This window comes from Fusarium odoratissimum (assembly GCF_000260195.1).
Source record: "Fusarium odoratissimum NRRL 54006 unplaced genomic scaffold supercont1.4, whole genome shotgun sequence".
Classification (NCBI taxonomy): Eukaryota; Fungi; Ascomycota; class Sordariomycetes; order Hypocreales; family Nectriaceae; genus Fusarium; species Fusarium odoratissimum.
The window spans coordinates 1,691,476-1,715,585 of NW_022158690.1; the positions used below are offsets into that span (position 1 = coordinate 1,691,476).

General features: G+C 49.0%; 7 protein-coding genes across 14 annotated transcripts; 3 read left to right on the plus strand and 4 right to left on the minus strand.

Moving 5' to 3' along the window:
- Positions 1-4,156: 4,156 nt before the first annotated feature.
- On the minus strand, positions 4,157-5,558 carry FOIG_03761 (uncharacterized protein). 2 transcript variants are annotated; one of them, XM_031201767.1, is made up of 2 exons: positions 4,354-5,558; positions 4,157-4,241 (listed from the first exon to the last, which is right to left on the minus strand). In XM_031201767.1, exon 1 carries the CDS (start codon positions 5,069-5,071, stop codon positions 4,754-4,756), a length of 318 nt encoding a protein of 105 aa, XP_031069291.1. In that variant the 5' UTR covers positions 5,072-5,558; the 3' UTR covers positions 4,157-4,241; positions 4,354-4,753. The 2 variants fall into 2 exon arrangements, with proteins under 2 accessions (XP_031069291.1, XP_031069292.1); XM_031201768.1 differs by lacking the exon at positions 4,157-4,241 and having other exon boundaries at positions 4,318-5,558.
- Positions 5,559-7,526: 1,968 nt separating this feature from the next.
- Positions 7,527-8,973, plus strand: FOIG_03762 (uncharacterized protein). The gene is made up of 2 exons (XM_031201769.1): positions 7,527-7,659; positions 7,725-8,973. Exon 2 carries the CDS (start codon positions 7,731-7,733, stop codon positions 8,145-8,147), a length of 417 nt encoding a protein of 138 aa, XP_031069293.1. The 5' UTR covers positions 7,527-7,659; positions 7,725-7,730; the 3' UTR covers positions 8,148-8,973.
- Positions 8,974-9,051: 78 nt separating this feature from the next.
- FOIG_03763 (uncharacterized protein) lies at positions 9,052-14,486 on the plus strand. Its single transcript, XM_031201770.1, has one exon. The coding sequence runs from the start codon at positions 9,153-9,155 to the stop codon at positions 9,504-9,506; it is 354 nt and encodes a 117-aa protein (XP_031069294.1). The 5' UTR covers positions 9,052-9,152; the 3' UTR covers positions 9,507-14,486.
- FOIG_03764 (uncharacterized protein) lies at positions 10,117-11,525 on the minus strand (the record flags this gene model as incomplete). The annotated part of the gene is made up of 2 exons (XM_031201771.1): positions 10,117-10,400; positions 11,345-11,525. 2 exons carry the CDS (start codon positions 11,523-11,525, stop codon positions 10,315-10,317), a joined length of 267 nt encoding a protein of 88 aa, XP_031069295.1. The 3' UTR covers positions 10,117-10,314.
- Positions 14,312-17,710, minus strand: FOIG_03765 (uncharacterized protein). Of its 3 annotated transcripts, XM_031201772.1 has the most exons (5): positions 17,077-17,710; positions 16,700-17,018; positions 16,472-16,651; positions 15,255-16,425; positions 14,312-15,206 (listed from the first exon to the last, which is right to left on the minus strand). In XM_031201772.1, the coding sequence occupies exons 1-5, from the start codon at positions 17,239-17,241 to the stop codon at positions 14,474-14,476; spliced, it is 2,568 nt and encodes an 855-aa protein (XP_031069296.1). In that variant the 5' UTR covers positions 17,242-17,710; the 3' UTR covers positions 14,312-14,473. The 3 variants fall into 3 exon arrangements, with proteins under 3 accessions (XP_031069296.1, XP_031069298.1, XP_031069297.1); XM_031201774.1 differs by having other exon boundaries at positions 14,312-16,425; XM_031201773.1 differs by having other exon boundaries at positions 16,700-17,710.
- Positions 17,711-17,842: 132 nt separating this feature from the next.
- On the plus strand, positions 17,843-22,303 carry FOIG_03766 (uncharacterized protein). Of its 5 annotated transcripts, none has more exons than XM_031201778.1 (4): positions 17,843-18,144; positions 18,835-19,629; positions 19,678-21,892; positions 21,940-22,303. In XM_031201778.1, exons 2-4 carry the CDS (start codon positions 18,872-18,874, stop codon positions 22,117-22,119), a joined length of 3,153 nt encoding a protein of 1,050 aa, XP_031069302.1. In that variant the 5' UTR covers positions 17,843-18,144; positions 18,835-18,871; the 3' UTR covers positions 22,120-22,303. The 5 variants fall into 5 exon arrangements, with proteins under 5 accessions (XP_031069302.1, XP_031069299.1, XP_031069300.1 ...); XM_031201775.1 differs by having other exon boundaries at positions 18,144-18,600; positions 21,940-22,249; XM_031201776.1 differs by having other exon boundaries at positions 18,144-18,360; positions 21,940-22,249.
- FOIG_03767 (STE24 endopeptidase) lies at positions 21,893-24,027 on the minus strand. The gene is made up of 3 exons (XM_031201780.1): positions 23,891-24,027; positions 22,888-23,817; positions 21,893-22,837 (listed from the first exon to the last, which is right to left on the minus strand). Exons 1-3 carry the CDS (start codon positions 23,903-23,905, stop codon positions 22,391-22,393), a joined length of 1,392 nt encoding a protein of 463 aa, XP_031069304.1. The 5' UTR covers positions 23,906-24,027; the 3' UTR covers positions 21,893-22,390.
- Between the last annotated feature and the right edge of the window lie 83 nt (positions 24,028-24,110).

Below are 24,110 nucleotides of genomic sequence, written 5' to 3' on the forward strand. Positions count from 1 at the left end.
CCAAGACTGTTTTTTCTTTATTTGGAGCATCTCTACTTGACACTTGACACGAGCTGATCTTCTGGCAGTGTCAGTGTCAGTACTAAAGTCTGTGCTGCGTTGTAGCCTGTAGGTACCTAGGGCCTCCTCCGCTGCGCTGTACGGCGCTGCCTGCTGGCCTGCGTTGACCGAGTCGAAAGCGTCTGTGTGAGCTTCACTAAGCCTAGTCCTAACAGCCCACTAAGGTCTCAGTCACGACCCGTACCTGTGCCTGTGTGCCCGTGCTTGTCTCTGTAACAGACAGACATTATGTTATGTACTCTATCTACACCTCTCCTCATATTGATCCGCTGTCAATCTCCAAAGTGCAACTCAGGAGTGGAGTCTGGGTAGAGACAGGCAGGGTGATGAGGATGACCAGAGTAAGTGATTGATTGATTGATTTGATGGGACCAGCATCCAACGATACTGGGGCTTGTATTGTACATACAGAGACCAGGGATTTCCCAACGCTGGGAACCTTGGACTGGGGCACGTACCCTTCCATCTCCCCCTACAGCCCTTTTTTTTAATTATTTTTTCCCTTGACCTTTCAATTTTTACTGTGGATGACAGACAGACCGGGGTGGATACTGGGGAGGTGACCGGGGGGAGGGGTGTGTGATTTTCATCCACTGTAACTTGATAGAGTGGGGTTTTCCATGGTCAATGGTCAAGGGGGAGGCGAATGGTTAGGCCCTGATGGTGTGTGTGAGAGTGTGAGTGAGTGAGCATGTCCTCCTTATGCAGCCAGACACAGAGTCCAAGTTTAGGTGGTTGAGAGGTGTTACCCAAGGCTCAAGACTTGATCGATACAAGGGAGACAAAGTTGAGTTTGCAGGGAGACACTGGTCTAATGCAACACATTCAACTCAACCTCAAATCTGATGAAATGTTCCGAGGTCTAACTTATTCTGATACATCATCTGTGCACATGACCAGAAATTAATGTCGTTAAAGGACAATGTCTCGAACTGAGATTGACCGACATACCACGTTGTGCCTTCCAGACCAATATAATCATTATACACACAGACAGATACGGTGAACCTCCCTCCTCACCTGTCTGTTCACCTACTTGATTACTCACTTCCCGTGTACACACTATGCCTCGGTGCTAAGAACAGGGCGAACGGGCCAAGTCACCCAAGCAATTGGTAGACATGACAGGGCAAGAAGAAAGAGGGGGAAGAGTCATAGTCATGCCAGTTGAAGGACAAGACGGTTACACGGGAAAACCCAGCGACAAAAAGCTAGACTCAGAAACATAGCATAGGCCAAGCTAGTCCTACCACAGGGTCATCGTCAACGTGCCAGGGATAAGTCAAGTTATATCGGATAGGCTGGACTGGATGCTGGCTTATCTTTGGTTAGCTTACCCTGTCTTCCATCACCTATGGACTAGCCAGCCAAGAAAAAGAAAGGGCGAGATGCAAAGGGAACTGCATTGCATTGAAAATAGGTGCTCAGAGCGGTGTGAGCTTGATTCAAACGAAACTCTTGGAAATCGTCAGAGCATCCATGCCTATGTGAGAAGGCCATCTCCTACATGGGGAACCGGAACGTTGGAAGATGACGATGGATCCTGGCTCAATCCTCCTCTAAGCTCTCCTCTCGTCCATCCTCATTCCCCCTTGCGAATTAGACAATCCCTGGAATCCAAGCGTGTCGTATAGAGCATCATAGGTTTGGCAATTACGCGATAGGCTTCATTATCTCATCATAACTTCCTCAAATCAGAAGCTTAATCTTATAAAAGATTTACTCTGAAGCCTTGAATACGTGGAATTCGGGAACCGTTGTGTTGTAACTTTAGCGTCCCAGCTTGCAATTAGCGCTCGGTAGTGGGCTTGGACTGTTCCTTTGAAGGTCGGATTGAGGCTTTGTGCTTGTGGGCGGGATTCGGGGCTCGGCCATCATATGGATGCCATGGATCATGGATAGTGTGTGGCTCACACCGTTTTCTTTCACTTCCTCTTACGGCACCCCTTTTCTGGCTTTTCTAGCGCCGAGTCCATCAAGGTCGACAGAATAAACGCGACACCGCTTGCCTCAAAGTGCTCTGCTGGACTCCTCGTTGATTCGGAGTACGGTAGTGCGCCGCAATGGACCAACAACAGCGGCCAATAACACTCTTAAACCAGAACTAACGGCTAGCCATTCAGAGTGGAGAAAGACGCCATAAATACCATCATCATAAATCATCATGCTTGTGATTGTGATTGCGATTGCGATTGCGATTATCGTTGATGATGATTGATGACTTCGGCACTTGATCCTTGTGTAACTCAAGAACTAGGCTTGCAACACAAACCAATCTTCCATGCTTCAATGCATGAAATACTCATGGCGATCAACGGTTTTGTCGTAAGGGAGAGCCGGTGCAAAAGAAGAGAGATAGAGATGCGCGCCGCTGGATCCGAGAGGTCTGAGCTACACACCTTTACTTTCAAGCTGGTCAATCAGAATGAGACGCGCCGGCGCAAATCCAATTTCTCGACCATGCCAGAGCAATCCGAAGGGGCGATAGGCAAATTCTCTGTTCCTGACTAACAAAGCTGTCTGACAACGAGATGAAAACGAGATGAATTAATGTGGACGAAATGGTCCGATAGACATGTGCTATCAGTCTGGTTGGTCGCAACACAATTGCTTGATGATGAGCAGCCATCTCAGAATGACGATGCAATAAGACGCCATACCCCTCCTTGGTAGCCATTCCATGACACTGTGGTAAAAGCAAAGTTTTGTCAAATTCGACCAAGTTCTCTTTTAGACGAGGGCGATCGAGCAATCAACGATCACGATACGAACTTGGCAACCAAGACCGTATCCGGTCAAACTGTCAGAATGAAAGAGAAGAGGGGCAAAGTGGTAAAAAAGTCCATAGTCTGGGTTGGGGTTGGGTCTTTTCTGCTTCAACTTTGTTCAAGAAAAAACTTTGACTTTGGCCTAATAAACAAGCTTGGTGCCCACGCTCAACCGAGCAACCATCAAAGATTGTCTCGTCTTCACTGTTTATTATTGTGTCTTTGTCGGCTCCTTTCTGTCCTCTTGGCATATATTTGCATTCTCGTTTGTCCCAGGTTGTAAGACCCTCTCAAATCATGATCACGAGGGGATCAAAAAGGGAGAAAAGGAAATGTCAAAGAGCTTTGACACAAACTGGTGGTTCCCAAGCGTACTTTGAACCAGTAAGCAGACAGAAAAAAAGAGGACAGCTTCGGCTAGCGATCCGGCCAAGACTAAACAATCTTGGGATGATTGACGAGCAGGTCACTGAGCTTGAGGAGTCATTGACAGCAGTCGGAGCCGCTGCCCGTCGCTACCGTATTCAAGTTTCGATAGTCATAGAAAAAGAACAATTCCATGACAGGGGATGGTAGAAGCTTCAATCGTTCAACGCCCGTCAATACGCGTACAGTACCCGTCTCCGCGCCTAGAATTGGGTGTACTCGCGTGTACAGCACTTCAATCTCTCGCTTCGGCACATGGCTAACCATGTGCCCAGCGTTGGTCAAGGAGCAGGGCTACCAATCAATCGCCACAGACGTTGACTTGGACTTTGATATCAAAACGTGGTACCTCTTTCATGCAGCATACGTAGGCGATGACTCGATCTGTATGCCAGAGATTTGACTTTATAGGCCACATGGAGCCACATGCGCAAGACTACTAACAAGTGAACCACAGAGGGAGCAGTAAGCAAAAGTGCCTGTGCCCCAAGGATTCATGCTGTTGCAAGGGGGCTGGTGAGCCTCTGAACGGCGGCTTGACTGCCCTACTCCGTGTTGCGCCTCAGCAGCGTAGCGTTGCTCTGCTTTAGGTTGCGTTGAGCTGGGCTTGACTGGCCGGGCTTTTGAGCCTCCTCCAACAATGACCTCAGTCTGACACGATGTGTGGAGCGCCAATGTTGATTTTGACTCCAGCCAAACAACCCGACCCGACCAGAGGGAAATTGGCCCTTGAACGGGACCGCAGAGCCGAGGATTTGAAACGAGCAACAGCGATGATTTAGATCGACTAACAGCCGATATTGATATCGTGATGATGTATGGTCTGGTGTTGAATTCCATGCCTTGAAAGTCAGGACCCAAAATCGAAGATGTACCTAGTCCTTGAATGTACCTGCCTGCGGGCAGTGTTTGATGTTGTTATATTGCTTGGCAGAAGTAGAGTCCTTCGGTCATTTCCAGATTCCACTACGTATAGAGTACCTTCCACTAAAATCATCAGCCTCAGATGGCGTCCTTACGGAGCCAAAAAAACTTCAAACCTTGACAAGGCTGCCAAAATAAACTCATCAAATGGCCTATTAAGCTATCCATAACTTACCTAAGTCTTTTTGTCTCTTGGGATTAAACACTAAGTTTTCTTGCACTCCCCTAGCGCGCTATCAAGCTCTTCCTGGCATCTCAATCCTCCACGCTCGTGTTCTCTGTCAGCATCACATCGTGTCGCTTTAGCATCTCGAGGCAATCTCAGCTATTCAAGGAATTGTATCCACTATACTGGAGAAAGCGATGACTGATCTTTCTCTATACAGTGCAGGACGGCGCATTCGCTTACCTCAGCTGCTACTGGATCGTCTAATCTCAGTATCAACAAGGAACCCAAGCAGCTTGTTTGAGAAAACCGTTAGCCTCATCCACAGCAACTATCAAAATGTCAACTTCAACACCAACGCCCGCGTGGCTCCTCGTGCTATCAAGTTAGGGCCTTCTCGTATCCACTGTCACGAGCGCCGGAAGGCTCTTCTTAACCTTCCCCGGCAAACCGTTGTTGTTAACCCTGCCCTACCCTCGCTAGAGGATGGCACATCCTGATCTTCAAAAGTGACCGCCAGATTACAGATTACTGTGCTCTCGCCTACGTGCGGCTGAGCTGTGCACAAGGCTGCATCAGTGTATGGCATGTTGGGTTTCAATTCCTTGCTGGTCCCAGTGCAGATTGCCATGCAGCCACGGTTGACTGTACCCAAATACTCGGTTAAGGGGGGGCAGGGTTTACTCGATAGGGCATGCAGGATGGTAATCCAGACACGATTTCGCATTGCCCTCGTTTACAAGGTCAAACCAAGGAATCTGAGGTCACATAAACCCAGTGATATGTCTATCATGTAGTCGTCCACGGACTTATAGTCGTGGTGACGTGGCATTATCGCCTTTTGCCGCTTTGCTAATAGCGAAACACGGCCAAGTGCCGCTCGCTGACAAGAGCATCGCATCGTTGACCACCAGCGCAAGTGGAGCGTTGGATTGCCATTTCTTTCGTCAAACTTGCCTATCGGCTCACCTCTCGATTCCCCATACTGGCTTTCTAGTCTCCCCTCCCGCTCGAAACAACACAATCAAACATCAGGGTAATTATAACTTCCAAGCGTGTCTAGACACGAGATAGCCAGACGGATCATACGCTGGTCAAGGAAATCCTGTGGGGAAGCCAATCGCGTCTTGGGCCCAGGGGATGGGTTGAGGAGCGTCATGGGAAGTGGTGGCAGAAGAGCCTGAGACTTGGGAGGCTGAATGCCCCAGGATACCAGTTCCTGGACCTCAAATGTATATCCCACATTCCGCCAGTTTCTGTGGGACGTCTTAGCAATACGCCATTTGATTTGACAATATCCTCATGCTGCATCTTGAAACAAACCTCTGAACAGCCAACAACGGAATGAGATCATCATCTCGTCGATCCTTTGGCGCCGACTCCCGCCAATTTTAGGTCAGGGCCCCCAAGCTTCAGACAGGGGGAAGACAAGGGCCCCGGACCGGCTTGGAACCTGCATAGGGGTGTATACGTAAAAAGATCGTTTGCTGCGGGCAGCATGTCGCTGTGGGGACCTTCCAGATATCTCGGCCGTGGGTTACGGAGAATGCATACTGCCCGTACGGCTTGTCCGCTCATCCATCATCTTTGACGGACGCCATCCCCCGCTTTCTTATCACAAACACTCGGTAATACACACAGTCTGCAGCCTTGCCAGGCGTATATCCTTCCCGACTCCAACGGACATGGCCTTTCAATATTTCTTTATCATTATTCATGCACATCTTGCCTTGGGGACAATGGCAAATAGAGTTGATGTTACTCCGTACAAGGTTCCTTGTCCTCAAGACTCTAGTGGCCTATGCCAGAATCCCATTCGCGCTTGTTATTCAACACATCGAGGCCTACTATCATTAGCAGCCCTGTTTGAAATCTAGAGAATCCAATAGCGGGGTCGTGGAAAACGACAAACCATGGACCGCATTTCATCTTAGGCTGCATACACCGACATTTTTAGACAGACCGGCAAGATTTCTTATGGTCACGAGGTATCCATTCTGGACCCCGAACGACAAAGAGCCAGCAACGAAGACCATGTCGACAGTGTCGTATCACATGCGGTGTGCCGGTACTTGTTCCAATCTGGGCCGGTGATAGGATATTCTTGAGCGGTTCCAGTATCTCGAGTTTCTGGAGAAGCAAATTGGGTGTTCAAACGGCACCGGTGTGCTGGGCCAGCCGTAACCGCCAGCGGAATTCTGATTCGCTATTAATTCGTTAAGGGCTCGCTCAATTGCGTGGGGAAGAACAATGACGTCGCTTGCTTGATTCATCATCCAATCGGTTGTAGGATCTGTTGTGGGTTCTCGGCCCCTAAGGGATCTTAAGGGGCATGGTTGTGAGACATGGGGCCGTCGTCTGCCTTGAGCCCCTGAAAGGACTGATCTCAAGTGTCTCGGGAGACGACCTGCGGTATCGGTCAGCGTTGTGTATGTGTCAACACTCAACCTTAGAAGCAAATCGTTCAGTCAACTTTGTGAGCCCTGTCTTTCACTTGACATGGCTCAACAGACAAACGAATCGCAAAATGGCAGATTCAAGAGCAACACAAGTCTTCCAAATTCCGTCATCAGCCTATATTGAACGGGCGAACCTGGCAAGCCAGTTTGGTCACGGGAAAATAAGGGTGACCAGAATGGTGATATGACGCGATTGCCGGGTGACGTAGGGAATCTCATTACGGATACAACAATGAAAGACGAGCGCGGGGGCACAGAGCGGATAAACGAACCACAAACTTTTGACACCTTCAAAGCTACGTTAGAAATCACGGGGCAAGCTCATTCGCTATCACATTTAGTGATGGTATTCTAAATTTCTCAAGCTTGACCCAGTTCTCACCCTTTCAACGAGTGTCTGACTGCGAATTGGTTTGTTCCACAGTCCCATCCTCAGAAATTATCCATTGGCCCTTTTAGAGGGGCGAAAAAGGCTCATCACTCAATCCACCGACACAGCTGCCGCCTTGACTTGCAGTTTCTCTCCAACTCGAGGGGCAGCGTCTCGGCCATGTCGGTCATGACTTTTCCAAAGGTCTTATTGAGATACGGCCCAGCCAGGGCCCTTGCATACTCAAGGGATGCGATGTTCCGTCAAAGCTATCACGCGCCATATTCAGGCACTCGATTTGTTTGAGGTATTTCTATGTACCTCTGCCTCCCAGGCATGCTGCAGCCGATATGAATCTCGTATTCAAGTCGATTTTCTATCGTCGTTCCATTTGAGCTATCTTATCCACAGGGCCACAGCTACCTACCTGACCATAACATGGTAAATGCCAAGCCCATGGCCTGCTAAGCGGCCGTGTTGTCCATCGTATTAATCCCTTCTGGGCGTTGGCACGGCCAGTCCAAGATGCGCCGTATTCTTACAGAGCATAGCAAAGGATGCCGATTATTCCGTTCCAAGACTTCTGCGGCACGCCCTCAATTTCCACTGTTCTACGGGTTGCATCCACGTGCGCTTCCTTAAGCAGTATGTCAGAGGTCTTAACCCTTTGTGGAGGACAGCCAACCATAGGCCAAGCATCTGCGGTACGCCATCAAGCTCTGTATCGAGACTTTGAACACTCGACTGTGTCCAGTAATTACAGTGACTGCGTCACAATCACCTTGTCCTGTCGGCGCAAGGCACAACGCAATGCCCAGTCTCACCATGCATTCTATCGCGTCATTGCTTCTGGGCACCTGATGGTCTGCAGGCGACCTATGCAATGCCATGCCAGCAAGAAGTGGCACAGCGTCAGACCTGTTGCATTGGCTCGCATCAACCTGCTGTATTATGAAGCCCACCACTGTGAATGATACAGTATGCGAATTGCATCTTGGGGTCCAATTATTCGTGTGAGGCGAGCTACAGGTGTTTTCATGGGGAAGGACACCATTGACGAGGATGCTGCAAGATGGTAACTAGCCGTTTGATGGTGTCTGTTGTTTAAGCATACCCTGTGCAAACAGCAGCCTATTCGAGGACAGAGTCGTATACGAAAGCTATGACCAGGGCCAGGTTGAGTAGCAATCCAATCACCACAAGATTGATAACCTGAACTCGAGGTTTGCGGCACCGCATACGAGGCTATTTTGAATTCGTCAATCATTCGTGGCAGAGTGTAGAAGCAGCATTAGTCTTTCTTTAGTTCGACATAGCTGGCACCTCTAAGCGACCTCATCCCGCGCAATCGGGTACGCAGAGAAGCTCGTGATGGGTGCGCCAGATCATCCTACCTTGGTGATTGGACTGATACAGACCACGCGGTGGGATTGATACCACGGGAGTGCCCGCTCATTGCGCGCCTGCCGCTGCATTCAATGCCGCATGGATTAGGCAAATGGGTGACAACGTGCATCCGAACCGCCAATCTACGTTTGATCTATCAGCTCGGCCTTCCTATTGAGGTGTAGATATTCGGATAAGAACCACCGAGTGTTGAAATTGATAACTTCAAGGTTGCAATACAGACCGTTGTTACATGCATCAGACAATCCATACTTGATACGTCTGTGATGATCAATCGATGGTATCTAAAACAGTTTTTTGTACTAATCTATACAACACACCAACCTCGGAACGAACATTCGATTCCTCGATCTGCAGCTGTGTCACAGTCTCTCGATGTTGGTCTCAGCAACCATGAACGGGCATATGAACACTCAGGGCATAGGTAGCATTGACTTTCTGCAACGAATTGAGCTACCATACCCTTGTACTGCAAAATGGAGTCGATGCTCAGCCATTTGATTTTATTGAGGCCTCGGCGAATTCCTCTTACAGTGGAGTCTAGAGCCTGCGCCTCCAATTGACCCGAGCTGATGGTAAGAAACATCACCCGAAGGAGGCTTTGCAATAATTTTCAATTTTGGATCGGATTCACGAGCAACAGACCACCTGGAGGGCATGGCACCACCATTTTCCATGGATCAATCGCCGGCGAGCTCATCCGGAAACATGGTGGACAGAGAAGCAAATTACAGAGCGCCATATGGCAAACAATTTCACACAGGATATCATTTGCATATTCGTTGACACCACAAAGCTTGGGCCTGTGGCTGCTGCACATCATTGACGCGCAAGAAGGGGTTCTGGGGAAGTTGAGGTTGGGGTGTAGCATCACATCAATTCCAGAGCTTAATACTCCGTACCAACGGCGCATTTGTGTCGAATAAATGGAAAATCTCAACGGCGGTTTCAAGAAGACAGACAACACTCACTGTCAATGCCTAACCACCAATGTCAACGGGCAACACAATTTCGCGGGACTTCTCCCCGGTTCATCAAAGCGTTGAACTAGGTATCAAGGCGCCGTTGTTTGCTGGCGTCCGCGGCATTCGCAGGTCGGCTTTATTGATGGCCCAGAGCCAAAATTCAGCACTTGGTTACATGCGTGTTTCTTCTCATATGTCCATGGGTACCTCGCGGTCCAAGACCCATTGATTCATAGAAGGATACACAAGCACCATTACGCAATGATATGCTGTGGTAGTCGGCAGTATTGCGCTCTGGGAATGGTGTACTGACAATGCGATTGATTGCGAAATACGTACATGATTTCGGTGCAAAGTTTAATCTGTCGCCCAACTTGGAGGCTTGGACCAACAAACGCCATAGCCTCAGGGGATCAGCTGTGCCTGGCAATCAGTGGAGAATCGAGCCAGGCATGGCGAATCTTGGCGATTTGGTTTCGAAACGACACTCTTCCACTAATTTCAACGCGACCATACAAACTGCCGACTGTATCGTTTATATTGAAGCAGATTGTTGGGTATAATTGAAGCTCCCCTGACCATGCTCCAGACGCCCGAACCTTCGGCGAGTTTGAAAGTTATTGAAACACACATCAATTCTCAGTGTTTTTGCAAATCACCACGGATGATTGGGATGCCACTCTTGGTGGGCATACCTTGCTTGGAACATCCAGGGACCAAGAAACCCTACCTCACATCCCTAGGGTCGTCGGGTTTTTGGCCTGTTCGTTTAGATACTCAGCCTTCTAGAATCCTTCTTATGGGCCCCTGACTCGAGATCCCTGACAGCTATAGCTTTGACATCTTTCGGCGTCGCTGCTGACTGTTAGTCTTGAGGCGTGTGCTACAGATTAATGTCTATTGACACCAGTGGCTGGGAATTTGGCTGAGCGTGATCTGTTGGTCAGCATAGTTTGATTGTCTTCATTACACAGGCCCCAGCAGCCCGGTGGTATTCTCTATACGGAACAGCAACTAAGATGCGTCAGAGGCTGTTGTAGTACAGGCTATATGTTGTGTAGCTACAGAGCTTTATCAACTATGACCAGTCAACATGTTGCATCGCATGAAGGCCACCAAATACCTCAGCATGGAACCAATGGTAGAGGTTCGGTCGCGACACTGCAAGGTGTCATTGGCAAGCGGGCTGTTTGCCATTTCTGACAGTTATCACATATCATACTGTCTGACAGCTTGGTTGCTGTCTGAAAATGTATCGTGCCGCTCAGAAACCACTGGCTGGTTCATGCATGCTTTGTAACCAAAGCGGTTGAATTCAATGCCATGGCAATTCGCCTAGTTCAAGACACCATCATCTAGATTGTCTTGTTTTCTATTGATAGTCAAGACCATCACACAACCCTCGTGTGCTGGCAAATATCAACTCCACATCTCAAACATATTGGGGATATTTGCGACTTCAGCCTTGCCGATCTCACCACACCAATGTCTAGGCACCTACGGCACAGCATATGAGATGTATGTGCCCAATTGTCGGGTCAGCTGGCTGTGTGCTGTATGTAGGCTGACGAGTGCAACCTTGGAACCCTTAAGACGATGAACAGTAATCCTAGGGTACCCCTCGAGCCGCTGCTTTGCATCTCATTTGCTGTAAAAGTTGTGTTGGTGGTTGTGTTGGCAAAACCACTGATGGGTGCTGCCATATGTGAGCCCTGATCAACCATTTGTATGGTCTTTTGTTGAAGGTTGTGTCTGGAATCGCTAGCCCTGGCTCGGGCCGGCCCCATGGGTCGTCTTACATAGGTGACCAGTCACTTTGTTGGCAAAGGTGGTCACCCTACTTTGAAGTATCAGTTCGGGCTGGACTGTGTGGGAGTTTGCGAAGCCAGCACCTCGCATGCCGTTCCTGGTGAGTTGCAGACGCTGCGGCATGACAAACATAGACAAGATCGGAAGGGCGTGGCGCGGCATCGTGGCCATGGTATGGTGCACTCGATATCAACATCGCGTGAGAGGCCATAGTGTGGTTCATATCCAGCATCACGTATAGATGCAACGACCCTCTATGCATGTGCTTTTTGAGGGATAAATGTCTGGTGCTGCATAGGCCGCCTTTTCATCATGAGACCAATGATGCATAAAGTACCAATTCACAGAGCCATGGCGTCGAGCTCAAGGATGCTGACTGGATATCATAATTCATGGTGGTACTGGAAACACCTCGTGCGAGGAGAAATGATATCAATTTGACCCTCTGTCAGCTGAGTCTACCTCTGTTTGTCTCCCTTTGACGAGATGCAGGTGAGTTATCGCCGACATGGCTCGGCAATATTCACAAGTCATCAGTCAGGCGTCATGCTTGGTGATGCAATTGAGCACATGTCGTTGGAATGGTTAATCAGCCTCACCACCACAGATAGTCATTCTGACTGTGCTGGCATGCCACGTCAACTCCCTCAACAGGCAACTGTTGAAGACCGTCTATTCGAGACTAGTTTGGCAACTTTTCGACGGTCCGACACTAATTGAACCTAACGCAGAATGGGCTCTGTTTCGCAATGATAGGCACAGCAGCGTAGGAGTTGATCCCATGAGTCAGATAGTGCAGGATCAACCCCTATCTATTTGTTGTACAGTAGAGTTCACTATTCATGAGGATTCGGCATTTACTTTGTTTGACAACAGGGCTGATGCATTGAATTAATCTCCCACAGGCTTACAATACCGGGGCATCACGCCATCACTCGCATATTCATCTGGTCACGTTTCACGCGGCGAAGACCAGTTATTGTCTGAGTTTTTGACGACATGGACATGGCAAGTTCTGCCCAAGAAGTAAAGACAGAGAGTGTGGTAGGGTTCCCCTTACTACCGCGAGATGTGAAACGGCGAATTTGGTCCCGAGTAGCTGGTCCTAGTGCGGGGGTGGACCTTGTAGGTACAAAAGTCTAAGTCCGTTGGGTGACAGCGACGGTTGTTTGGGATATACATCTATTTCGGTCGGGGCTAAGTACATGACTTGGGGGCCATGTCTAAACGTATCCACGACGCAAACGAATTACTCGAACAAGAAGTTGCAAAAGATGAGAATTTCATGGATATTCCCTGCTCGAACGGGGGCCTCGGAACAGTTCAGAAAACTTATTCTGAGAGCTATGGCCCGGATGGCATCCCCAGAGCTTCTGGAAAACATCCGCAAAGACCCACGAGTAAGAGCTCAGGCCCCATCTCATCTCATCATATGCTGAGACAAGACCAAATGTCCTGAGAGGATTCTGAGGGAGATGGAAGGGGCCTCATCTCACCGGGGGTCTAACTCTGACACTCAAGTAAGAGTCTGCCCAGCCCAGCACAGGCACAACACCAGCACCGAAAGGCATGAAATTCAGCCTCTTGAGATCCTGCGTTGAATCCTTTTGGATCTGTGCGGCATTGTTTGATGCTTGTGGTCCAATCTTCTGACGCCGTTTCAACCAACTGTCACTGCCGCTATGCTATGCTCAACAATGCCATGCTACGTGGACCTGCTTCTGACCTCTGCTTTGGTCTACGGGACTCGGCAGCGGATCGCCCGCGGCTTCAGCGAATATGCTATTCATGGATATGGCTTCCGCCTGTGCTGCATGTTTCATTCCATGCATGCTTGCTCGCCGGGCATCAAATTTACGCACATGCCTTCGTTGTTGAGACCAACAATCATCAACCAACATCAGGATTTGGCATGAATTGACTCATCACCGAGATTTCACCCGACTGTTGGACAAAGTTTGCCTCATCGGTGAATGTGCTGGCACGAGACATTACACAGGGAGGACCTGGGTTGAAATGCGCAATCTTTCCTGCGACTACCTGTCTGTAACCCACGGTCAGAGCCATCATGTCCGCTTCTCTCCGATGAAGCATCCTACGGCTGCTGTGCCATGCTCGAAGCTCCTTTAACTGGCTGTCCTCTTGTCTTGGAGATATCCACGTCCGTCTTGGCATGCTTAGTCGTCATACCAGCCAGGGACTCACCCTCTTACAGAAACTCATCCGGCGGACATGACGTCGCGACATCTCGGCAGCTGCCTCATGCTGTGCTATCTGCTTTTGTGTTCCTCCGCTTGTTGCCTTGCTATGGGTTTCCGGTCAGTCAGCTCACTAGATTATGGTACGATGGGAAACTCGACCTATGCCTATTGTTTGTGCTACGAAGGTGAGAAAGGCGGATTGAGTTTGTGGATTGTGATATGCCGTGTTGAGAGGTCATTACGCGAGGTCATCTGCCAAGGACAAGGAGAGTTATGGCCGTCAGATGAGTCTGCCTCTTGGTGCCTGTGATCTTCTGGCCAGTTTCTGAAAGCTGTGAAGTGACGGAACCTCATTGCTCGTAATGTTGTTGCCTGTGATTTTGACAATGGTTTCTCCCCGATGTCAGTTCAAAGACCACAAACAAGTGACCATAAATCATAATGGCAGAATAACTCCAATTACTCTCTTAAGTAAACCAACATCAAGGGTCTTATCGTCTTCGTAATCGGACAAGCGATTCTGGGCCTCACTTTTCGACACGGTTGAAGTATAGGGTAGCTTGAGTTTGCATTGAAGTCGATGAACATGAAAGCTGCTCCTGAGGTAAAAGCATTATATGGTGCTAATTTTATAAGAACGAGATGCTTCTGTAGTAGATGGCTACTTTATTATTCATAGAGCTGCTCCTATTGTGTGAGTTTGTGTGGTTGTTGGTGATGAGCTGTGGACTTGCTCCTGACAATAGATTTGAGTACTAGAGATGAAAACAAGACAAAACAAATACAAAATAAGACAGAACAGAGATGAAGCAAGGCTTTAAACAGCCAGGCAATCACATATTTATTTCTAAAGCGTCATAAATGCTGCATCTTTCCAAGATATCTCACAAACAGCCCTCATCTCTATGTAAACATCTCTCATCGCCCAGCTAAAGGCGTAGGTTTGGACTGAATCTCACGAATGGTATCCCTCGTCCTTGAGTTCGCCTCGAAGCTAGCCTCAATAAGGTCTATAACCTCAGAGACCGAAAAGTACAGACTCAATTCACTTTCACACCACAGATACCGTACCTCGTTGAGATTGCTTTGCAGAACCTCGCTCAGATACTTGAGACGTAGCCAGCTAGGAGCATACTGAGCTGTTTGAGGAACCTCATCCTCCGACTTAGCAGTTCCTGTCAGGGTGCTGGGCAGGAAGAGGTCGTCGAGCTCAGTAGCTGTGGCGATTGTTTTTGCAATATTGTATGCCTCGTCTTGACCGATGGACGACATCTCGAGGACGTCTGTGATGAGCTTGGTCGCGAGAGCATCAGCCAACGAACCCAAAGCCTGAGTCCAGACTGAACGAGCGAGGATAGGTTTCCAGACAGAAGCCATGGCACGGATGCGGGCCGAAGCCAACTCGACACAAGCCTCCATCTCATCTTGCTGCATCAGACTTTGCGCTCCACCAAGGAAATCTCGAAGAATGGTCTTTTGGATGTTCATCTCGTTGGCATAGCTGCGATTGGCGAAGGCTTGCAAGCTCTTGATGTCATTGTCAAGCCGTAGCATGTTTCGCGCCCTAGGTGTTAAGTCGTCTCGCTTCTTCCAGCCATCAGCGAATTCGGAGAGCTTTTCTGCTAGATACATAGCATCGTTGTATAGGAACCTGTTCCGGATTAGTAACGCCCTCAGCCGATTCTTGGAATGTCCTTACATGTTGCCACCCTCACTTCTAGAGTAGTAATGAGGTGAGATGGCCCTGAACAAGGCTAACGCAAATGTTGGCAGACCAAAGAGACCAGGCGCTGTAGCTGCAACAGGCGCATATTCCACATCGTCTCTCGTTAGTGCAGCGCCGTCCTCCAAGATGGCATAAATAAGTTCGAGGACAGGCTCAGGCATTGACGACACGCTATATGTCTCCTTTAACACGAGCTCTCGAGTCTCGTTTTGGGCATTAGGGGCTTTGCCCTTGGGTTTCGGGGCCTGCACTGGCTCTTGGGTTGTGTCCTCTTCTCCCCAGCCCCAAGCAGCAGCACTGTCATCTTCATCATCCTTCTCGGGGGCTTCTTTGGTGTCCTTGGCCTCGGTAGTGGTGTCCTCTTCATCCCATCCCCATGCATCTGCTCCATCGTCTTCGTCGGCTTTCGCAGAGCCTGGGCCTTTAGAGGCAGATTTGTTCTGGACTTCGGGTTGCTCATTATCTTCCTCCCAAGCATCACCCCAATCAGCTCCCCAGTCAGCAGCTTCGGTGTTTGCTGCAGCTCCTCCTGGCGTCTTTGTGATCTCTTTACCTTCTGCCAGAGATACCATTTGCTTCTCAACCTTCTCGACCTGTTTTGACTCTCCAATTCCGCCAAGTAAATTGGATCGGACAGAGTCGAGCGTTGTCTCACGACACTTCCCAAGCCATATTGATGGCGCATTGTCAACCCAATCTTGTAAATCCGTGAAGCCCGTGTATCCATGTTGAGTCAGCGACTGGCAGAACTCGCGAGCTCTCTTGATCATGGCCTGGAAGTTGTCCATCTCTTTCAATGATGAAGGTACGGCAACCTCCAGCCACTCCCCAATAAGCTTGGGTATTACGTCTGCCATCATAAAGTTACCAAGTGGTGGCAAGAGATCAGAAGGAAGTTTTTGGGCGAGAAAAGCGAAGGACGTTTCTAGGTCGGTGAGTAGAGCATCGACTGATCTTGATGCTTCTCCTGATAGCTTCAGGACCTCTCCATCTGCTTGTATAGTAGGCAAGGTGTTGTTTTTGATATCCATCCGGGGAGATATGATTGCGGCATCTACATTTCGCCACAACTGTTCCATACGCTCGTCGACCTCTTTGTAAGCCTGAAGGCCAACTACTGCATCGGAGAGGTTCATTTGCTCATCTAAGACTTGTCAGCGGTAGTGGTATTTGCGAGGCAGTTTCCTCACCCTCAACAACATTGTAAACGGCGAATTGGCGTGTCTCAATATCCGCATGAATCAATGTCTTCCAGATATGGTCGAAAACCTCATGAACAGAAGATTTGAGCTCAAAACTTCGAAGATTCAGAAGTTTCATGACTCGACAAGTTTTACTTACACCAATTTGGTCAATTGCTTCCCATGACTCTGTCAAGTGGTGAGTATGATATCGGCAATGGGAATTTTATAACATACTCTCGAGTAGCCGTAACGAGTCTAATATGCGGCGTTCATTCTTAGCAGCTTCTACTTCACTTAGGAGCTGGTTGACACGTTTGATGCCTTGCAATGCGCCGTGCAGCTGTTGACTGTACTGGACTTCGCGATTCAAGAACTCCGCCTTTTCCTCCGCGTCTTGAATCGCCTCGCCAGAAGCATCAGGAGCTTCAGATTGCCGTTCAATCTCATTGGCCATCGCCTTCGAGCGGAATATGTCCTCCTGTAGAGTCTTTGAATTCCGTACCCAGGAATCAACATCTTGTTTTGTTTCTTGATTGATGGTGTGTAGCTCGGCCTGTGGGCGTCGTGAGCAACATAGCTGGCTGAAGTTCGTTTGAATAGAGTCATATTACCTCCAGATCTCGCTTGGCTTTCGCCAGAGCTTGGATCGCAGGTTGTAGGTCGGTTTCGGAAACAGGAGGTAGAACGGAGATATTGTCGGGGAATCGACCTTCGAGGGAGAAGGCGACGAGAGCGTCGCTAAGCTGTTGCGGAGCTTGCTCCGTTGTCGCAGCCATCGTGACAGACGGAGGTGTATTATCGTAAGAAGGTTGAGCAACGTCAGGTGAAGCTAGATGTGTATCGTGGGTTTAGCACAACGGCTGCTGAGTTGTTCGTGGAGCTTAATAGTGATATGTTGCACTTGTGGGACTCGAATAGTAATTGGACAGCTCAAAGTTCAAGGTAAATCATCAATATTCTCTGGCTTGCTGTGGGCTCTTGTCATGAGCTGTCGGTGTCTGTCGCAAGTTACAGTCGAGAGTCAGCCACAAGCTGGCAACTTTCCAGTGCCGTCATGACAGCACTACAGCTTCCCTCCCTGGTGCACCTGCCACTTTCCCACTGATAGCCAAGCACTGAGTGGCTGAACCTTGGCCAGTGCGCTTAGCGGCAGTACAGCCAATTAATGACGAGCACAAGCCACTTTAATGGATTGTTCATGAAAGCCCATCTTTGGATTGCATTGTTCTTGAGGTCATGAATGGAAAGACAAGGACCGTGCCAACCAAAATTGAGAATGCCGATGGAAATTAGGCTTGTGCTCCTACCTAAAGTTATGAGGAGGGCGGAGGCTATACCTGGATAGATGCCTAGGTTAATTCGTGCTTGTGGTTGATGTAGGAGCAAAAGATATTAAAACAATGTTGGTTGCTACCATTCAACAAAATGTTTGCTCACATCCAATGTCTTATTTCAACTCCCTCTATATAAACCATCCATTTAAATCTTTCTTGCGCATCCTCAGCCGTCTTCTGTCGTATTGCTGTTACCAATTACACCAAGTGCTACCTCGATAGCGGGGTAATTTTTCTCGTCAGGCCCATTCCCAGTAACTGATTGGACCCCTCCTCTCCTCGTCATTCTTACTCGCAGCAACCTACAGCCTTATCTTACGGTACTTAGGCAACAAATCTTTGAAGGTGAGTAAAGTATTTTCCTTGTGATCAGGTACTGTCTGCATTGCGTGTCACATATTTTGGTGGGTTTCTGCCTTGTCTGCCTTGTCCTTCAACCTTGTTTCTTCCTTGTCAGTGTTCTTCTCTTGATGGCGGGGTCTTGAGTATCTGTGCTGCTGTGTAACAGCTATTCGCGAGAATTCGTATATCAGCATAACTCTGCCTGTTCCTCTGTATGAAGTTGGTTGGAACCCTCGCTTTTTCTTTTAAGTTGGATGCAGTCCGAGTTGAACTCTGAATAGCTGCCAGCTGCTTCTTTTCTCAGATTGGGAATAACTGTCATCGACAAAGCACTTTCACTGTCGTGATGTCACCCAAAAACTCGCGTTCACGATATGCTGCTGCAGCGGTAGTCGCCCTGCTCAGCGTTATCGTCTATACCATCATGTCAAACGTTTCTCTTGCGGCTACCAGCATTGAGTTAGTCATGTCTTCTTCTCTTTGACACAGTTGCTTTTCTTGGTCGAACCCAATCACCGTCCGCTTGAATGAGCGCCACTCCCGATTCTTGTTTCCTCAAACGCTCACAGTCTTATAATATCCCGTTCGTCACTAAATTATCACGTGCTCTTACTATATAAGCCTGGCTCTCTTCCTCTATCTCTTTGACTCCTCTCAAATTTCTATATATAAGTAGTTTGCTAACTTAACAAGTTCTATTTGGAGCCTCGTAGGCCTCAAACACTTCAAGATGTCACCAGAACCTTCAAAGTCGCATTTCCGCAAGATACAGAGCTTCAAAACGGACTATGCGCCTTGCACAATCACTCAATATGTGTCAGACCGTAGTGGAATGCAGGTTGTTGTCGCTGACCGCAAGGGTCCCAAGCTCAATGGCTACTTCACTTTAGCCACTGAGATCTTTGACGACTCTGGCGCTCCTCACACTCTTGAGCATCTCGTCTTTATGGGTTCCAAGAGCTACCAGTACAAGGGTCTTCTTGACAAGCTCTCTTCCCGAGCATACTCCCACACAAACGCCTGGACTGCTACCGACCATACGGCTTACACACTTGAAACCGCCGGTTGGGATGGTTTCGCCCAAGTTCTCCCTGTGTACCTCGAGCATGTTATCTTGCCTACCATTACGGATGAGAGTATCGTGACCGAGGTCTGGCACATCGATGGCGAAGGCAACGATGCTGGTGTTGTCTATTCTGAAATGCAAGCTGTGCAATTCCGCAGCTCTGAGCTCATGGATATCAAGGCCCGTCGTCTCCTCTATCCTGAAAACGTTGGATTTCGTTACGAGACTGGTGGCATGACTGATGCTCTTCGAGTTCTTGCCCCTGAACGTATCCGCCAGTTCCATCGGGACATGTACCAGCCCCGAAACCTTTGCTTGGTTCTTGTAGGTGAGGTCAACCAAGATGAGCTTATCCACATCCTCGAAGACTTTGAAGAGTCTATCAAGGATGACATTCCTTCTCTTGATACCCCTTTCAAGAGGTAAGTTGCATAATCATTAGTGAATTGTGCTTTGCTGACTAGTCACAGGCCTTGGATTGACTCCGCCCAACCCCCAAAGATTAACGAGACACAGATTGTGACCGTTGAGTTCCCAGAGGAAGACGAATCCGTTGGAGAGGTCCTCGTTGGTTTCTTCGGACCTAACTGCAACGACCTTATCCAATCATCTGCCCTTAATGTGCTTCTCACATACCTCTGTGGTTCTTCTGTCTCCATTCTTGAGAATGTCATGGTTGAAAAGGAGGAGCTCGCCAGTTCGGTCTCTTACTGGACCGACCCTCGACCTGACATGGTCATTTGGCTGCAGCCCACAGGTGTTGCTACTGAGAAGCTTGAATTTGTCGAGAAGCGACTGTTTGAGCTTCTGAAGGAAGTTGCCTCGAAGCCTATCGACATGGATTACATGAGAGAGTGCATCCGTCGTGAGAGGCGTCAAGTCAAGTACCATGCTGAGACATCCGAGTCTTTCTACGCTACAAATATCATCACCGACTACCTCTTTGGCAAGCGAGATGGCTCGACACTTAAGGATCTAAAGGATTTGGAAGAGTACGATGTTTTGGAGAAGTGGACAGACCAGCAGTGGCGAGACTTCCTCAGCAAATGGATGGCTGACGCTCCTCACATCTCAATCCTCGGCAAGCCTTCCCATGAATTGGCCACCAAGATGAAGAAGGATGAAGAAGCTCGGATTGCCAAGCGCAAGGAGGATTTGGGTGCTGAAGGTCTGGAGAAGCTTGCCAAGCGTCTCGAAGATGCTAAGAAGAAGAATGATGAGCCCATTCCCGCCTCTGTCGTCGATCGCTGGAGTGTTCCTAGCACGGATTCTATCCACTTCATTGAGTCGGATACTGCTCGCTCAGGACATGCACGCGCAGTCGGTCTGGGTAGTGGCTCGGCACAGAAACTCATTGATGGTACAACTCAAGGCAAGCTTCCTCTTTTCATCCAATTTGAGGATGTTCCCACCAACTTTGTTCACATCACTATCCACATCGGCACTTCTCAAGTTCCCAATGAGCTAAAGCCCCTGATGCCAATCTTTAGCGACAACTTTTTCAACACACACATCATGCGTGATGGAAAGCAAGTCGGTTTTGAGCAAGTTGTCATGGAACTTGAGCGAGACACTATCAGCTACTCCCTCCACTCCGCTCGCTACATCAGCGATCCTGACGGAATAATGATCCAGTTCCAGGTTGAGCCTGAAAAGTATGCTGCAGCCGTTGAGTGGATTCGCACCATGATGTTTGACTCAATCTTTGATCCCCAGCGACTCAAAGCCAGCGTTACCAAGGCTTTGGCTGACATCCCTGAGTCAAAGCGTGATGGCAAATCTATGGCTAGCGAGGTCAACGCTGCTATTCATATGGAAAAGTCCTCACTGGCTGTTGCCAAGCGTGTGCTTGTTCGCGCAGTCTATCTGAAGAGACTCAAGAAGCTTCTCGAGAAGGAACCCGAGAAGGTTGTTGGTTGGTTCAACACCGTTCGAGACTCGCTCTTCACTTTCCAGAACCTCCGTTTCCTTGTCACAGCCAATCTCGAAACTCTTCCGGACCCCTTGACTACTTGGGACACGCTCTCTAAGTCTCTGACTGTCGCCGAGAACATGGTTGAGATTCCTAAGCCTGTGAGCCTGCTCAACGATGAAGGTCGCAACCCTGGATCAGTTGGCGCTATCATTGTGCCCATGACTACTCTGGAGAGCTCCTACTCAGTCTCAACAGCCCAAGGCCTGGCCTCCTTCGACGATCCTCGTCTCGCCTCAATCATGGTTGCCATTGGATATCTCGAAGCTGCTGAAGGTCCTCTCTGGAACGCTGTTCGTGGTGCTGGATACGCTTACGGCGTCTACTTCTCTCGGGATATCAACTCTGGTATCATCTCGTACCATGTCTACCGCTCACCCGATGCTTATAAGGCTATCAAGGCCTCTAAGGAGGCCATCAGCAAGATTGCAAAAGGTGAAGTTGAGATTGATCGTCACTTGCTCGAGGGCACCATCAGCCAGATCGTTGTTATGTTCGCCGATGAACAATCCACCATGCCTAGCGCCGCCCAGCAGAACTTTGTCCAGGGTGTTGTCCGTGGTCTGCCTAAGGATTGGGGCAAGGAGGTTCTGCGACGCGTGCGAGCCGTTACCGAGGATGAGATCAAGACTGCTCTTCTTGAGACTGTCCTACCGTGCTTTGAGCCTGGCAAGAGCAATATCGTTGTCACTGCCGCCAAGATCATGCAAGAGGTTTGTTTCACTCCCTGTCTTTTCTGGTCATTACTAACAAATTCCAGGGTATGGAGACAGCGTTCAAGGGCATGGGCTACAAGGTCCAGACTCACGAGCTTAGCTACTTCCACGATGATTACGGCCTGAAGCCCGAAGAAGGTGAAGAGGAAGAGTCATCTGAAGAAGATGAAGGGTTGGAAGGTTCTGAAGGATCCTACGATTCCGACGAGTCCTATGATGATTAGATGAACAAAATGAGTAAAATGTAGATGGCGCACAGGTAGACTCTGGGATCATCAAGAGCATATCGGTAGCAATGCCATGAATAGATAAGATTAAGAAAAAAATCACTTGTATTGTACAGTTGAGTCTGGTTCTATACGTGTCTAAGGGTGGCCAAGTCCTTTCTAGATGACCAGCTCATACCGGCCATTTTCCTATATCTAAAACACATTCCCAAGGAGACTAAGGAGCCCCTGTTCAGATGTAATCTAAATAGATAATCTTTTGCTGCATTTACAGCTCATCACGTCCACTGGCCTTGACAACACTCTCCTTCTCGTTGCCAATGGACTTATCAGTGACGCCGTCGGTGACACCCTCAGAGCCCTTCCAGCCAAGGGCCTTGAGGCGCTCAGACAGATGGGGGTGAGAGAAGTGGTAGCTGGCGTACATCCAATCGGCGTCCATGGTGCTAAGGTTCTGGATCTGGAGCTTGAGAAGAGAACGAGCAAGCTGCTCGGGATAACCAAGCTGCTTAGCGAAGGCATCGGCCTGGAACTCGAACTTGCGGCTGACGATATGCATAAGCAGGTTGATGACGAGATCCATAGGAGCAAGAGCATCAGAGAAGAGGATGAAACCAATGATGATCGGGTGCTGCTTGAGGAAACCGAACGAGGAGTACAGAGAGTGGTTGTTGATGAAAACAGAGAAGAGGAGGAAGATGTAGAAAGTATGGGCCTGAATTTTTGTTAGCTTCAGTAATAATCTGATAGAATTCAAAAACTTACCTGAGAGATACCGAACAAGCTGGTCGTGTGACCAAGCTTCCAGTGGCCCAATTCGTGAGCAAGAACAGCAACAACCTCATCAGGCTCGCTCTTCTCGATGAGAGTATCGTAGATAACAATGTGCTTCTTCCAGGGGAGACCAAAGAAATAGGCGTTGGAGTGGGCGCTTCGCTTGCTTCCATCAATGACATAGAGCTCGTGGAGAGGGAACTTGAGGCTAGCGGCGAGAGCTTCAACCTTGGTCTTGAGCTCACCATCCTCAAGAGGAGACAGCTTGTTGAACAGAGGCAGGATAGCAACGGGGTAGATGGTGATCATGAAGACCTGAAGAGCAATGACGAAGAGCCACAGGTAGTAGAAGAACTGGTTACCAGTCTTCTGGATGATCTTGAGGAAACCTGCGAGGAAAGGAGGCGCGAGAACGAAGGTGAGAGCCTGGGTCTTGATGAGATCGGTGACGAAGAGCTTAGGCGTCTGCTTGTTGAAACCAAACTTCTCCTCAAGGACGAAAGTCTGATAAATCGAAGAAGGAAGACGAAGAAGCTGGCTAATAACGGCGAAAGTCAAGACGAATACGATAGTATGGCTGATCTCTCCAGTGAAGCGCGCAGGAGCCCACTTGAGAAGAAGATCACCAGTCCAGGACCACAGTTTAGGAAGGACATCGAAGTGCATGAAAGCGAGATTCTGAACCTGAGAGTAGAGACCGTTGATGATTTCAAACTTTGCCTTGGCGCGACCGTAGGCTTGAGACTTGTCGAACACTTCCTGGGAGACTTCCTTGGAGAGGACGGCGGGGGGACTGGTTTTCTGGAGGACGCGGTATTGACGGAGAGTGAGAAACGATTCGAAGAGGTATTGGCCTACGGAGAAGCCCATGATGAGCTTCTTCCATGGGAAGAGCGGTCGATCGAGGAAGCGCGCGAGGCGCTGTTGGAGTTAGCATCCATTGAAGTAATTGGAGGATTTAGTTGTGTTCAGGGCATGCTTGATATTAACGTACCTGAAGGAAATCCATGGTTGCGGTGCTGTTGATGAACCGAAAACCTGGGGTTGTAGTTGTAAGAGCGAAGCTAGGCTGCTTAATGCGCCCCTGTTGCGCGGCTTATCAGAGTGGGATGGATGATAGAGTAGATCTGGCCTAACGCACGTCGGCGGTGATATTCCCCGATGTCCCGATGTGGTAACACGACAGAATACGAAACAAGAACAGAGCAACTCTA